This window comes from Rhinolophus hipposideros (assembly GCF_964194185.1).
Source record: "Rhinolophus hipposideros genome assembly, chromosome: 8".
NCBI classification, from domain to species: domain Eukaryota; kingdom Metazoa; phylum Chordata; class Mammalia; order Chiroptera; family Rhinolophidae; genus Rhinolophus; species Rhinolophus hipposideros.
This window is the reverse complement of record NC_138054.1, coordinates 41,220,252-41,237,875: the sequence shown is the minus strand read 5'-3', so window position 1 is coordinate 41,237,875 and position 17,624 is coordinate 41,220,252. Positions and strand designations below refer to the sequence as shown.

Below are 17,624 nucleotides of genomic sequence, written 5' to 3'. Positions count from 1 at the left end.
CTTGAAGGGCTGCCAATCACTTTTATCCAGATTTCAATGGTCAGAATTCAGTCCTGTGCCTCAATTAACTGGGCAAGGGAGGCTGAGTGTGTCCTAGACATACAGACAAATTGTGCCCTAGAAAAACAGAAAATTGGTTTGGTGAAAAGCTAGCCACTCTCTGTCACAGAGTCCTTCTGTAGATAAATTGATAGGTCTTCATATTTAATAAGATGTGGTGGGGTAAGAGAAAGGAGTCCAGGATATCTTCTAAATGTTTAATATAAAAAACAATGTAGATGGTTATAAATCTACGAGAGTTTGGGAATATTAAAGAAGCAAGACTAAAGGGGAGGAGGCAACAGTTAAAATAGTGAATTCCATTTTAATGTATGATTTTAAAAATATTTTAGGCCTTCAAAGTAAAGGTGTTTAGCATACACTTGGAAATATAGGAAACATTAAAACTAGAGATAAAAGCTAGAGATACATATTTTTGATTCTTCAAAATGTAAGTGGCAGAAAAGGTTGAGATTGACCTGAGATAGCACATAAATAGGAAAAGAGAGCTATAAACATAGAAACACATCGTGTGTAATATAAAATCTGCCTTCGTACAAAGTAACAGAAACACAGAGAGAGTAAAACAGTCTTTGCCTTCAAGAAGCTCAGTTAAATGGAAATAATCGACAAAATTATTGATTACTTGTGCGTCAAGGCTATAAAAGATCCATGTTATGGAATGGGAGCATAGACTGAGGGCAACAAACATCCAATGAATGTATTGATTAAGTGAATGAATTATATTCAAATATATCACACAAAAATTTCTACTCTTCCTTGATGGTCTCCCTCAAATCTTACATAGGTAGTTGACAAATCCTCCACTAACTACACAGAGAAAACTTCTGCATTCACTATTAACACACTTACCATTATTAAGTACTTACTCTGTGGAAGGCACTGTGTTGCGTTATGTTTTTCTCATTTAAGAATCATAACGATACTATATAACATGGATTTTATTTTCATTAAATCGGAAAAATACATTTATCATTTCCAAATATAAAACAGAAAACTGGGGTAAGAGAGAGATTATCTAGCTTGTTATGGGAATCTACATCTGTCATACTTTTTTCTATCTCACAGTTTCTCCTTTTTTTTTTTTTGAAGAATAGCTAGAAATACCAATAAGCTTGGCTTATTAGTTATCTTCAAATTAACAGAAAAGTATGAGCTGATGCCATAGATTTACACATACAATTATTATTTTACAAAAAAATTGAAAAATACCACCGGTATTTTTTATCAGTCCAGCATAGAAGCACAACTGATTAACAGTTGCTGTAAAATACTTAATTTTGGGATATTTACTATAAACTAATAAAATTAGAGAATTTAAAAACTTGCATATATAACTGATGACTAGTAAAGAGAACTTTTGAATGGCATTAGTTATATTTTATCATATAGTAGTGAGAAATTTATCTTTCTAGATAAATAAAAAATATTGAAAATTAACTCAATTTTAAATAGGACTTCTATATATTTTAATTTTTTTTTACTTTTCAAAATTTATTCATTAATATGTATTAAATAGACTTAAAATTAATATATACCATTTTTGTAAACTGTATGAGCATAATTACATAATTATATATGTCCTCTCTCTGTCTCTTTCTCTCTTTTTTGCCCTCACATGTATGCAAAAGGCAAATACATCAAAAGCAAATATACAGTCTTACAATAGTCAAGAAAGTTAATAGGAATGTTTAACTTATCTTTTATATTTTAAATTTTCTGATTTTCTTTACAAGAGCATGAATCACAGATATAATGGTTATTATAAAACTTTATTTTGAAAAAACCAAATCAGAAATCACTTTAACAAAATAAACAGGAAATACAATTAATTATATGAAAGCAGGTAATGAGATTAATCTAAGTACACAGTGTTTTAATAAAAATCAGCAGCTGGGGCAGAAATTACTATTCTGATTGCCAGAAAAACTGAGCATATCTTATGAATTGCTACACTCGGGTATGAAATAGTATAAGCAATGCCTTTTGCAATATTTACTGCAATAAATGAAATTGATTTTAATTGTTCCTTGGACATGCGGATATATATGAGGAATCTTTAGGGGTGCCAAGTCAAGTTAATTTCAGCTAAATTACGATCAATAAAAGAAACATTTTCATTACTCTTTATATTTCTAAGAAGATTTATATAAAAATCCAACTTATGACATAGAGTGTTTCTTCTTTTATAGTATTATTTCAAAGTCCTTTAACTAAAAATAATGGCCATCATTGAAGATGACCGCAGGATGTGACTTGGCATGGGTTCATTTCGTTATTCCACTGGGAACTTTAAGGCCTAAATTTGCTTTCACAATTGCAACTTTTGTTTTCGCATCTTGTAATCTTTCACAAGCTTTTTGAAAGGCAATCATAGAAATAACAAATTTTTCATCACTGTGTCTTTTATATGTTTCTTGAGCCCTAAGAGGAAAAAGGAAAGGTAATAGATTGAGATACTTTTAAATTACGAAAACTATTTCAAGCAATCAGATTGTTAATGATAATTAGATGTTTTCAAAACAGACATACACAAATGAGAAAAAAAAGAGAGAATTTCACTTATTGTATGGAACTTTATTATAACATTCAATAATATTCACATTAGGCTACTATTTCTAAGATTCCTGTTGGCTGTAACAGAATCCTCACAAACCTTGGCTGAGATTCCCACAGAAGCATTTAAACCAAACTATGCCATGATTTTCAGAACTTTCACTTAACCTCACTAAATCCAGGCTTCTTGCAGGAGTCTGTTTTGGAGTGAACTGTGTCTCCCCACACCCCAAATTGTTGACGTCCTAATTCCCAGTACCTTAGAATGTGATTGCATTTGAAGATAGGTCCTTTAGGAGGTAATTAAATTTAAATGATATCATATGGCTGGGCCCTAATCCAATATGAGTGGTGTCCTTATAAAAAGATGAAGAAACACAAAGGACGTGCACACACAAAACAAAGGCCATGTGAGGACACAGTGAGAAGGCAGCCATCTACAGGCGAAGGAGAAGCCTCAGGAGAAGCCAAAACTGGCAACACCTTGATCTTGGACTTCTAGACTCTCAAACTGTGAGGAAATAAATTTCTGTTGTTTAAAGCACCCAGTCTGTGGTATTTTGTTATGGCAGCCCTAGGAGACCTATACAGATTCAAGTTAGAGAAAGGTGAAACAAGTTATGCTGTCAAACCCGGAAAATGTCATGGATCTTAGAAGAATTCATTCATTCATCCTTATTCATTAAGAGTTCTTTATTATTACAATATTTGGCACATTCCCTAGGTGCTAGAAATATATACATAGGACATTATAACTATGAGAAGTTTATAGAAAGTAAAGAGAAATAAAGGTATATAAATACATAAATGTAATATTATAGTACCATAATGAAAGCACTGTGTAACAAGACAGAGTGAAGCAAGTAAACATAATCTGGAGAACAAGCTGACAGAAGACAAGAAAGGTTTCAGAGCTAAAATAAAGGCAGAGAGGGTAGCACAGCTTGGCTTGCTTCAAGAAATGACAACACTGATTGTCTGGGTCATACAGTTCTGGTAAGGAGAACAGAGAAGATAAGCCTAGCAAAACAAACTTAGATGATATCATGGAATCCTTTATTTGTATTTAGAGGTACTCAGAAATCTGGACTTGGGAAGTGAAAGAAGCCTAAATCTACAAAATCTGCAAATGATTGACTGCAATTCTGGACAAGTTATTTAAATTATCTCTACCTCATTTTCTTCATCTTTAGAAAAGGGGATAATCCAACCTTACAGTGTTTAGTAAAGGATTAAATGTGTTAATATATTTAAAATCTTTACCTGGCATTTAATAATTCCTTTCACTGGATAGATAATAGTGGCATTCATCAGAACAGAAAATGTAGGAATGACAACCAGATGGGAAAAAAGACTGGAGTTCTTCTTTGGTAATATTAAGTTTAAACACCCTGGTTATCCAAGTAATGATGCCTCGGGACTTGAATACAGAGAAGCAATGACTTATGGCTAAGAGTGCAGGTGGTAGAGCCATTCTACTTAGTTTGAAACACAGATCTGCAACTCAATGATTATGTGATTTCTAGACAAGATATTTTATGCAATGTCTGCAACATTTTCTTCATCTTTAAGAAGGCACAATTCAACTCATAGGATTTAGTAAGAAGTAAATGACCTAAAACATTTAAAATGTTAAGAGGAATGCCTAGAAATTAACACTCATTGAATGAAAATTAGACACAACTGTTGAGTCTGGAGCTCTGGAGAGTAGTCATGTCTGGAGAGTAGACATGTAGCAGAGTAGAAGTTATGGCAAAAGGGACATTGTACATATAGTTAAGGGTACTAATTAAGTCTAAAAAAGGTATTCAAATAGCCCTCCCACAAACAACAATTATAAACTGTGGACAAAAATGTAAAAAAACCAAAACACAAAACAGAAAAGTTAAAAAAAAAACATTTAAAGGAATTGAAGAGAAATACAATGATTTATTGTATTTATATAATATACTATTGAAAAATGAAATTCTATTTACAATACCATGAGAAAAAACATAAAATACTTAGACACAGCTTAACAAAAATATGGAAGGCCTATCTTTGAAGAATACATGTGGTGAAAATAAAGGAAAAAAAAAAAAAAGAGTTGAAGCGATAGAAGACTTCAGCCATAAATAAGTATACAACAATTTAAAATTTAAGAGGTAAAGCAATTCCAAATGATGTGAGGGGCTTTTATATGTCTATGGAAATGAGTTTAAAGATTGTTGGGATCAAAAGTGTTTTGGCTAGGCAATTGGGAAGGTTGCTCTTAAGAATTTGGAAGTTAACCGTGATTACAGTAGAATTTGGATGGAGAAGAGCTTCACAAATCAGGATATAAAGACCACAGAGAATAAAGAAGTCAAAAGGAAGTGAATAGGAAGTCAATTGATGACCAAAATAAAGAGGAGTAGATGATGTAATTGGGTATTTGCTTATTTGCCAGATTTTCCATGTTAATTAATATCCCACTTCAAAATAGATGCCCTGCTGTTCTGCCCTGAGCAGTATTATCACTTTTTCAGAGTACAGACAAAAATATTTGGGTTTTTACCTGATACATAAGTTCTTTCATTTCAAAATCTCTCTCTCTCTCTTTTTTTTTTTTAAGTTTATTGAGGTGACAATGGTTAGTAGAGTTACATAGGTTTTAACTGTAATACATCATCTCTATATCACATTCTATGTTCACTACCCAGAATCAGTTCTCCTTCCATCACCATATATTTGATCCTGTTTACCCTCCTCCCCCCTTACCCTCTGGTAACCACTGAACTATTGTCTATGTCTATGCGTTTTTTATTGTTTGTCTTGTGTCTTTGTGGCTTTCAGTTTTATATACCACATATCAGTGAAATCATATGATTCTTGACTTTTTCTGTGTGACTTATTTTGCTTAGCATAATAATCTCAAGATCCATCCATGTTGTGGCAAATGGCACTATTTCATTTTTTCTTAAGGTAGAATAGTATTCCATTGTGTGTATATACCACATCTTCTTTATCTTAATTACTTCTTAAATACCTCTGTGGGTATTTTATCAATTTCCTAATCCAGAGTTTTATAGACACCCTTCTTTCTTCCTCATTCCACAGCAGGATTAGGGAGCTACCTTCTCAGTAATGACTTCACTAGTAATGGAGATCCATCAGAATGCTTTTAGGTCAAGTAGTTGAAGCAGTCGGAAAATAATTGAAAACGTCTTTAGTCTCTAGACAGATGTTTTATTTTTTTTTTTGAGTCACAGCTGTCTTTTGTGTGTTGATACTCTTTTCTTTATTTGAAAATATTTATAAATAAAACTCAGTAATGCCCTTTAGGACACATCACTGACATAACTAGAATACTGCCTTATTCCTGTGTGCTTTCAAAGATAATATCTTTGCAGCAGTTTCAAGAGAAAATAATTTAGTTAAGATACATTAGGAAGCTCACTTGACTCTGTATTCTCTACAAATTAATGATGGCCAGACATTCAATTTGCTATGATAAAACCAAGCTGATTAAATTTCTTAATATTGATTTTCATTAGATTTGGTTTTGATATACCAGACTAGCTTTCATTCTTTCACAAAATATTTTGTATTAAAGTAAGTCATAGAAAAACTATTTCCAAAAATCTCTCTCACACACACACAGAGTATACCATTAATGAAAATGTTTTTAAATTTTGGAGGAGAAAAACATAAAATATGTTCATACTTAAAAAGATAGTATGTAAAGTACCTCATTAAATAGTTTTAAAATGTCTTATAACTAAAAAAAGGCAAATGCATTCTTATTTTATATTCCTTTCTAGTACAAACTATTTTTTGTAAATGATAGCATTTAAAAATGTAAATGAAATAAGCAGCTATAATGATATCTCAGTAGTTTTAGACAAGCCTTAAATGTATGTATGCATTTGCCACCTAAAATATCACCAGGATAAAACTGTGCCTGTTAAGCTTGAATGTAATATCAGAAAAAAAAAATAATAATAATGTGAAATACTTCAAAAGGGTAAAAAAAAATACTGGGGATCTTGTCTGGTGTACCCTTCAAAGTTATCTGTGTATTTCAATCTCTTTGAGCTATTTTATAACCCTATAATTTGAATAAAACTATGAGTAATGCACATGATTCTTGTCTATAGAAATGTAAATGAATTTTCTCCAATGTAGTTAAAATTGATTATTGCAGATGGACAATGACTAAATTTATTTTGACATTCCTGATTGCCTATTTATATAGATGCTCTTAAAATCTCATTTGAACAGCTGTAATGTCTTACTAATTAATAAGACATTAATTAGTAAGTAAAATAAAATGTTCATTTTATATTTATGTAAGTCATGGTTTCATGTTCTTAAAATATCATCCGTAACGAAAATGTGTGTATGTTTATGTGTGGGGGGATATAACATACACACAGCCCCTCCACACACACATATACACACACAATGGAATATTATTCAGGCATATAAAGGAAGAAAATGTTGCCATTCGCAACAATATGAACGGCACCTCACAGCGTTATGCAAAGTGAAATAAGTCAGAGAAAGACAAATACCGTATGATCTCACTTATATGTGGACTCTAAAACAAACAAATGAAAAAGAAAGCTCATAGATGTAGAACACATTGGTGGTTACCAGAGGTGTGGGGGCAGGGAGTGGATGAAATAGGTAAAGGAGGAGTCAAAAGTTGCAAACTTTCAGTTTATAAATAAGTCATAAGAATATAACGTACAACATGGTGACTATACTTAATAATACTGTACTGCAAATTTGAAAGTTACATAAAGAATAAATCTTAGAAGTTCTCATCACAACAAAAGCACGTATAACTGTATTGTTAAGGATGTTAGCTAGACTTAATGTGGTGATCATTTTGCAATATATACAAATACATTTGTTGTACAACATTATGTTGTACAACTAAAACTAATATGTTACATGTTAATTGAACCTTAAAAAAATTCATTTCACAGCAAATGAAATTTAAATTTACTAAACGTAGGTTAAAATATTTTGAATCAATCTAATTTTCAGAAACCTCTCACTTAAGTTTAAAATACGAATATCTTCATGGAACAATTTAAAAATGTTTGCGTTTGAGGCAGCTTTGTCCAAAGTACATTGTGAAGATTACTGTTCTACGATATTTTTTTTTTACCTTTTAATTAAAATTTATTGGGGTGACAATGGTTAGTAAAATTATATAGGTTTCAAGAGTACAATTCTGTATTACATCATCTATATATCACATTGCCTGTTCACCATCAGAGTCAGTTCTCCTTCCATCACCATATATTTGTTCCCTTTTACCCTTTTCTACCACCTCTCTCCCTCCTTACCCTGTGGTAACCACCTCAAAAATTTAAGAATAGAATTACCATATCACCCAGCAATCCCTCTCTTAGATATACACCCAAAAAATCTGAAAACATTTATCCGTGAAGATATATGTGCTTTGATATTCATTGCAGCTTTATTTATGGAGGACAAGACATGGAAACAACCAAAGTGTCCTTTGATAGATGATTGGATAAAGATGTGGTACATATATACAATTGAATATTACTCGGCCATAACTAAAGATGAAATAGCACCATTTCCGACAACGTGGATGGATCTTGAGATTATTATGCTAAGCAAAATAAGTCAGACAGAAAAAGTTGAGAACCATATGACTTCACTGATATGTGGGATATAAAACTGAAAGTAACAAAGGCACAAGACAAACAATGAAACAAAAACTCATAGACACAGATATATTTCTCAAAAAGAAGGTTCTGTGGTAAAATACATGTTTAAAATGCAATGATTTTTTTTTTCCAGAAGGATTTCTAATGGTCTTCACAATGAGACTATCCGCTGAGGTTTAGAGGCCCTTTCTAATCCAATTTAATATTTCTTAAGCAATTGACCCTCAACTATTCTTCATAAACCTTGTGCTATAGGTAGAGTGACATTCACTACCTCCTCCTTCTCCTCTGTGCTACCTATCCTGAACTTTTCTATTTTGCTCATCCTCTCTGCCAATAATGCTTTCTCCTCATATCTTTGCTTTTCCAAATTCTAATCAATTGTAATTTTCCTACTTTACTTTTTGTAATAATTCAAATATATCCTTAGGTTTGTTACTCAGCTGTGAGTTCTTAGAGGAGCAAGTATATTTTATTAATTTTTGTGTGGGGGTAGGGAGGAGAATTGAAATTAATAATCACTTTGATGCTAAGCTTTTGCTTTGAAGGTAGCCTAGATTACTTTCATCTGTTTATTTAAATCTTAATTCTGTACCTTGGTAGTTCTTATGTTATTTCTTATATTATTATTTCATTCTGGAAGATTTATTGCCTAATGACTTCTCTCCACCTAAATTTTCAGTTTTGGGGGCCAAAGAATCTTTATGTCCCCATATCAACTGGCATGTTAAATAGCTGGAAGTGAATTACTATTTGAATGATTTGAATTTCGGGTAAGTACCCCTTAGTAGAAATGCCAGTGATCACAGAGAAACAGAAAAAGAATGTGCAGGACAAATTTATTATTATGAAATGAGCATTTGTTTTAAGATAGACACCTATTCTAATGACTAGTGAAGCTATATTTGTAGCTTGGTTAATTATATTTTCAGTATACATTTAATAATTTTTATTATATTCACTATACAAACATTTAGGGGAAAATGCATTGTTTTTTATTACAATGGCTTAAGTATTGAGCACAAATATATAAAAAACACTTGGGTTGTACCAGAGGCTATTATATGACCCAAATGGACTTATATATAATCATTCCTAATTTAAAAAAAAACTGGGATTTTTTTTTTACCCATTTTCTTTAATTATTCAATAATTACTTAAATTATTGAATAGATTTTGGAAACTAAGTACTGTAGTAGGCACTGAAATTGAAAAACCAGTCCAAATTATCTTATAAAGGACTTCACAAGCTAACCTATAGGCTCTCTTATAATAACTGTTACAATTGAGATATGTTAAATTTGCAATGGGAGCAACACCAAATGAAAAGGACTAACAGAACTGAAAAGCAGTTGAGGAGAGACTGATAGTGAATGTGTCAGTTCAGTTGGTGGATAATAAAAGGATGTATTTTGTCAGTGGTTGTAAAGTTCATGCACTACACAATGGGGGCAAATGGGGTAAAACACGGTCACACTTGACTAAGCATCTGCTACTAGTGATGTGTCTTCCTGGAGAAAAGAGTGCCTTTTCTTCATATGTGGGCACTACCCCCCCCACCACCAATTTGAACACTTCAAAGCAGAATTTGCAGTCACATAGAAGCTTGTATTATGTAGACAACAGTAACACTGTGGGCTTATAGTACCGTTTTGGAGTGTATATTTGAGAAAAAAGGGCCTAGTATCAGTATGATCACAGGGATCAGAAAGTAAAAAGTTGGGTATGGAGTGGTGAATAATTTAGTCTGGAGCAAAGAGTGAGGCTAGGGGAAGAGGGAGGAAACTACAGTAGAACATTCAGTGAGATGAATCTACACAGATGGGAACAGAGCATGAGGTCTGCAACGCCACTCAAAAGAGATTTGAGTTTATTTTGTAGGCAACTGCCATGTATCAACATAAGTAGGAAATGACATGATCAGAACTTAATTTTAAACAATAGTTGACAAAGTAGTATTCCATTGTGTGTATATATCACATCTTCTTTATTCAATCATCTATCGAAGGACATTTTGCTTGTTTCCATGTCTTGGCCACCGTAAATAAAGTAGCAATGAACATTGGAGCACATATATCTTTATGGATACAGACTTTCCCAAGCAGGGAGAAGGGGAGGCAAGGCCCTTTCCCATATTTGTTTAAGGCAGCTCATTGGGGGTCCCCACTCGGTTCCACCTGGCTTAGGTTGTATCTCCCGTGAGATATCTTACCCATCTTTGGCTGCAAACAATCTTTTGGGGATCAGAGAGAGAGAGACATAAGGTGTAAACACAAGGATGGAACAGAGTCCCAGAAAGGCACAATCTCACAGACTCTTCTTTCCTTAAGGAAAGACCTGGAGGGACAGTTGGCTAGGCTGTTGTGTGACTACAATGGATAAATGTTTCCAGATTTTTTGGGTATACCTCACACACAATGTGATATACTCCTATAGATGATGTATTACAGAATTGTACACTTGACACCTATGTAACTATACTAACCATTGTCACCCTAAAGAATTTTAATTAAAAAAAGAAGATAGTTGAAGGTGTAAGCTGTAGAACAGATATGGTTGCAGAAATGATGCAAAGTGAAGATGGAGGTCACAGTTGGAAAGGTAACGTGGATTCTTAGAGAAATTCTGAGTATGAATTAGTATAAGAGAAGTGATACTGTTATAAAGTAGTTTATTAGAACTAGACATTTAATATGCAATATTCACATGAAATTGACTTTAAAGCTTATATTATATCAAAATTGTACCTACCTAAAATCCTTCATATGTTTAAGAAAATCCTTTTGATATTTTTCCTGTTCCAGTTTTTGCTGAACAATCTGATGTTTCTCTTTTAAGATAGCCTCATTATTCTTCAATCTGTCAAATTTAATTATTCCTCTGGTCAAAATAGTACGCTCATTATTTAAGTTTTGAATTAATAAACGGTCTTCAGCCTTTTGTTTTTTTTCTTCCAAAAACAAAGCTCTCCTCTTTCTAACTTTTTCAAGGTAGTTTAATCTGTCCTGCCAAAGTTGTTGTAAACCATTCTGAATTGCCTCCTTATCTTTTGCCATTCGTCTTTGTGCAGCATATTTTTTCTTATTTAAAGTTTCCTGAACAGTTAAACCAACTCTTTCTTGGGCAACTTTTGCTATGGCGATAGCCATTACTTTTTTTTCATGGCTTTCTTGCATCTTTTGTTCTGAGTAAAATTTGTCAATATCACGAAATGTTCGGAGTTTTATACCAGTTCTGTGTGTCATCAAAAACTCTCTTCTGACTTTCTTCTGTAATGCCGTGTCTTTGTTTTCAAGTATTGGTTTTTGATGAGTGGTAAAAAATGGCTGGGCATATGTAGGAAAAGAATCTTGTTTTTTGTGTTTTGATACTGAATCTGAAGTACGTATAGGTAGTTTGAACACTGATATCCTAAAACTGGCATCCAATTCTTCATCCTCAACTTCAGACTTCTGACCTATATCACACAGCAGACAAATATAATACATTATGTAAGTGTTAAGCACAGTTTATTTTCTGTCTCATTTGTTTTGAAAGCTACATTCGTAAAGTTCAAAGAACCCATTATTTACTTATATTGAGAAGCATTTTCCCCAACTGATGTTCCTTTTAAATTTTTTATTCAATAGTGATTTGGGAAAGAAAAAATCAATATTGAAACATTTTAATACAAAAATGCACTGATTCCTATATTTCCTCCATTATATTCTCAATTATTCAACTTGCACTGACTCAACAGCAGTAAATTATCTTCTATTAATTATATATATATTATTTTTACATATAGTTATTATATTTGCAAAGTTCTTTGCAATCTGTTTTACCTTGCTTAACTCTGGTGGAAACTAATAGCTGCCATCATTGTCTTTCTTTACATTGAATACACAAAGAAATCAAATTTCTTAGCCTCCTTTACTATTATGTTTGGCCATGAAATTAAGTCCTCTCCAATAACGTGGGCAGGAGTGATATGTGTCATTTGTTGTCTAAGGCTATTAAGAAAAAAAAGTGCCCCTTCTGTACATTCTTTCTTCTTCTGACCCACTGCACAGAGATGAGGACAAGGCCCTACAAGATGGTAGATACACAAAATGGGAGGACTCTGGTTCCCTAAATCACTGCTTGAAAACTACTCACTGATAAGGATTATCTAACTCAGACTCTTATGTAACCCAGAAATAAAAGCCAATTATGTTTGAATCAATATATATTTCTCTGTCTATTTGTTATCACAGCAAACCTAATAATAACTGGAATCACATTGTTATTCATACATTTATTTTCTGACAAGCCTATAGATGAATTTAGGATCAGGTGGCAAATACAGGTTAAAAATTATACTCATGAATCTTAGGAAAACATGTTTCCCATGTTTGACTGATTCCCTCTATCAATTAAAATTACATCCCTGCTATCTCTATTCTACAGATATTTTATCGTTTCTAATAGATGATTTTCTTAAAGTCTATTTATGTCAAAATGCCAAATTTGATGGTGGATGTTTTATGGAAGTTAAAGTAGCCATGAAGAAGGTCAGGGCCTGTGGTCTAGGCAGGCAGTAGAAGAAAATACAATTTCTGATTGTTGATATTCTTATGGCCTCTAGTGAACATCGTAGGCGTGATTTTCACGAGAGGCCACAGGACTGTCAACATTTGTAAGGAAAGAAGTGTCTACAGCTAAGCAAAAAAATCAAATCTAGCAAGTAAAAAAGGTAACCCACCAGGATACACAATGTGTCCATAAATAAGTATTAAGAGTTTGGGTCCAGAGCAAGCCACTAGAGACACATAAGGACAAAAACCAGAGTTTCAGGTCTAGAGTAAATAGGGTGTGGTCTTAGTCAATTACCAAGAAACATCACTGCTTTGTGTAATTTGATTTTATGTGTAATTTGATTTTTTGTGTAATTTGATTTCAAATTATGTAATTTGATTTTGATGTGTAAAGTTTATCATAGAAAAGCTGGCTAAGAATAAAAGATCAGGAACAGAAAACACAACACTAATAAGTTACTAAAGCTTCTCGTCACCAATTCCAATTTGTGTGGGGGTGAGAGGGTTTTCCCACACCACCGTGTAATGCTCTGACACCAGCTGGATGTCCTACAATTCAACTCAATTCTTACTCTTATTTATTTATTTATTTATTTATTTATTTATTTATTTATTTATTTATTTATGTGTTTGTTTGTTTATTTAAATTTATTGGGGTGACAATGGTTAGTAAAATTACATAGCTTTCAAGTGTGCATTTCTATAATACATCATCTATATATAATTTTGTGTGCTTAACACCCAGAATCAGTTCTCCTTCCATCACCATATATTTGACCCTTTTACTACATGGAGATAGGGTCAGATTCCACAGGTTAAGGGCTCAGTCTTACAAAACTGTGCACCCTTGCTTCAGACACCAACTGCAAGTCCAGGTTATTATCTGTGCTTCCAACCAATCAGCTATAAATTGGAGGTTCCACCAACACCCTCCTTGGTTTCAAGTAATTTGTAGAGTGGCTCACAGAACTCAGAGAGACATTTTACTTACTTGATTGCTAATTTATTATAAAATGATATAACTCAGTAACAGCCACATTGAAGAGATGCATAGGGCAAGGTATGGGGAAAGGGTGAAAAGCTTCCATGCTCTCTCTTCAAGTGTACCACTCTCCCCAAAATATCCATCCTGGAAGCTCTCTGAACCCAGTCCATTTGGGTTTTTATGGCGGCTTAATTACATCGGCATGATTAATTAAATCACTGGTCACTGGCAACTGAACTCAATCTCTAGCCACTGTCCCCTCCCCAGAGGTCAGGGGAGAGACTAAAATTTCCAACCCTCTAATCAGAAGTTCGGGTCTCCTGGCAATGAGCTCTCATCCTTAGTCATGGCCCATAGTTTTCTCACTAACATAACAAAAGGCATCTTTGTTGCTCTTCTCTCATCACTCAAAAAAATCCCAATGATTTTAAGGGGCTCTGTGTCAGAACTGGGTAAAAAGACCAATTATATTTTTCTTGCTATAAATCACAATATGTGTGTGTGTGTGTGTGTGTGTGTGTGTGTGTGTGTATTTGCTTCTTAATAGTGCAATGTAAATAAGTATTGACTCTTCAGTGAAACTGAAGGCTCTGAAGACAAAAACAGTATCTTTCTTGTGGATGCTACTACACTTCTTTCTGACTGATGATTGAGATGTCTCTGGTTTATTGGTTGAACACAGTAACATTAGCACATTTTGAAGAATCTCCTCAGTTTCCTTCTCTGCTTCTAGAATCTCTGCTTTAAAACATCACTCATTGCTATAAGATTTATCTTCCTAAAACAGGATTCTAATCACGCCATGCCTTCCACCCAAAAAAAGGAAGAGAAAACCTTCATGGTTTCTACCCATCAGATGAAGGATAGTTTCACCTTTAAGCTTAGGATCCTATATTATAGGGAAAGAGTTTCATTTTTATCCCTATACATACATCACACCTTCCTATATTTGGGCCTTTGCTTGTGTGATTATATGTTTTGTCCAGAATGTTGTTTTCTCTATCTACATATGTTCACATTCTACCCATTCTTCAAGATCTTTTCACTTTTCATCTTTTCTTTATTCTTTAAACAGAAATATATATTAACTCTCATACCAATCCCTTCCTTATAGAATTTGTCACACTCCATTTATATTAAAGCTATATGTAGTAATTCTTAGCCATAGTAGCAAGCTAGATATAAGATCTAAAGAGCTTATCTAAGTTTTCTTTTATCCGCCATTCCTATCATCTAGCCTAGTGTTTTGCAGAAAGTAGTTTTGTTTTGTTTTTTGTTTTCTGTTTTTGTTTTTGTTTTTGTTTTTTTGCGGGGGTGAGTAGGTAGCAAAGTTAAATAGTAGATGCCACTAAGTATATTTGTTGGATGTATGAGTAAGCAATTGGAAGAGTGAATCTTTTGCTCAAGATCACTATCCCCTGCATATTGGTAAAATTTGGAGACAGCTTGACTGGGTTCGAATCCTAGTTCTATCACTTAGTATGTTTCTTAAGCAGAGGATTGAAAAGAGTGTTCATAAATACAAAATGATGAAATGTTTAATATTGTTTTGGCAAATAATAAAAAAGCATAAAAAAACTTTTAATAGGTCTCTGTCTTAGTGCCTTAAAATGTCTAACAGTACTTTTTTTTTAAAGCACGTAGTTAGTCGATCATGTTGCTGTTCAGCATTCTTTTTTTTTTAATTATTAAATTTGTTGGGGTGACAATGGTTAGTAAAACTATATAGGTTTCAAGTGTACAATTCTGTATTACATCATCTATATATCACATTGTGTGCTCACCACCCAGAGTCAGTTCTCCTTCCATCACCGTATATTTGATCCCTTTTACCCTCATCTACCATCGTTCTCCCCCTTACCGTCTGGTAACCACTAAACTGTTGTCTGTGTCTATGAGTTTTTATTTGTTTGTCTTGTTCCTTTGTTGTTTTCAGTTTTATATCCCACATATCAGTGAAGTCATATGGTTCCTGACTTTTTATCTCTGACTAATTTCACTTAGCATAATTATCTCTTTCAACTTAACGAACTCCCTTTAGCATTTCTTGTAAGGAAGATCTACTGGTGATGGATTGTCAAAGCTAGTATGATAATACTAAAAAACTGAGAACATTTCCTCTAATATCAGAAAAAAATCAAGGATGACAACCTAATCAACAAAATCCTACCCAGAGTAATTAGTCAACAAAAAGAAGTAAAAGCCATCCAAATTAGAAAGGAAAAAGTACAATTGTTTCTGTTTGCAGGAGACATGATCTTATATCTAGAAAATTGTAAAGACTATGCCCAAAATGGTTAGAACTAATAAATTCAATAAAGTTGCAGGTCACAAAATCAACATACAAAAATAAGCTGTATTTCTATACAGGAACAACAGACCATCTGAAAAAGAAATCAGGAAAACAATCCCTTTACAAAAAATAGTACCAAAACAACGCAATTCTTAGAAATAAATTTAATCAAGCAAGTGAGAGATCTTTATACTGAAAACATTAAGACATTGATGAAAGAATACGAAGAAGACACAAATAGAAATATATCTTGTATTCATGGATTGAAATAATCAATCCTGTTAAATTATCCATAGTACCCAAAGCAATCTATGCAAGTCTATGCAATCCCTATCAAAATCCTGATGACATTTTTTATAGAAATAGAAAAAAAAATAAAGCAATTCATACGAAACCATAAAAGACAGCAAGTAGACAAATTAATCTAGAGAAAAAATAAAGCTAGAGGACACACACACTCCTTGATTTCAAAATATATTATGATGCTACAGTAATTAAAGTAGTACAGTATTGTCATAAAGAGAGACATATAGACCAATGAAAAATAGAGGGCCCAGAAATAAATCCACATGTATACAGTAAACTGATCTTTGGGTGCCAAGAACAAACAACAGGGAAAGACTAGTCTCTTCAACAAATGGTGAAGGGAAAATTGTATATCCACATGCAAAAGAATGAAATTGGAACCTTATTTCATATTACACACACACATACACACAGACACACACACACACACAATTAATTAAGGGCATAAATGTAAGACCTGAAATTGTAAAACTTTTAGAAAAAAATATGGGGGGAAGCTTCATGACTTTACGTTTGACAACAATTTCATGGATATGACACCAAAGGAAAAGGCAACAAAAGCAAAAATAGACAAGTGGGATTACATCAAACTAAAAAGCTTCTGCACAGCCAAGCAAACAATCAACAGAGTAAAAAGGCCACCCACAGAATGGGAGAAAATATTTGCAAACCACAAAAATCCGATAAGGGGTTAATCTCCAAAATATATAAGAAACTCCTACAAATCAATGCTGGAAACCTAATATTACAAAATTTTTAAATAATAGACTAAAGACTTGAATAAACATTTGTCCAAAGAAGACATACAAGTGGCCAACAGATATATGAAAAAATGTTCAACTAATCATCAGGGAAATGCAGGGAAATGCTGTCAAAACCACAATGAGATACTACCTCACAGCTGTCAGGATGGCTATTATGAAAACAAAAAAAAAAAAACAAATACCACATGTGTTTGTAAGGATGTGGAGAGACTGGAACCCTTGTGCACTGTGGGTGGAAATGCAAAATGGTGCAGCCATTATGGAAAACAGTATGGAGGTTCCTCAAAAAATTAAAAATAAAAATATCATATAATCCAGCAATCCAATGTTGGGTATTTATCAAAAAAAATTGAAATCAGGATCTTAAAGAGATATTATTGAAATCAGGATCTTAAAGAGATATTATGTTCACTGCAGCACTATTTGCAATAG

The 17,624-nt window shown here is 33.1% G+C and overlaps 1 protein-coding gene across 1 annotated transcript in view; it reads right to left on the bottom strand.

Annotated features, from left to right (window-relative positions):
* Positions 1 to 2,327: 2,327 nt before the first annotated feature.
* Positions 2,328 to 17,624, bottom strand: part of LRRIQ3 (leucine rich repeats and IQ motif containing 3) — a gene marked incomplete at both ends in the record, with an annotated part of 135,673 nt that continues 120,376 nt past the window's right edge. Inside the window, 2 exons of the mRNA XM_081056713.1 lie at positions 2,328 to 2,484; positions 11,040 to 11,745. Of these exons, the coding sequence (XP_080912839.1) occupies positions 2,328 to 2,484; positions 11,040 to 11,745 (863 nt within the window). The remainder of the gene's footprint in view (positions 2,485 to 11,039; positions 11,746 to 17,624) is intronic.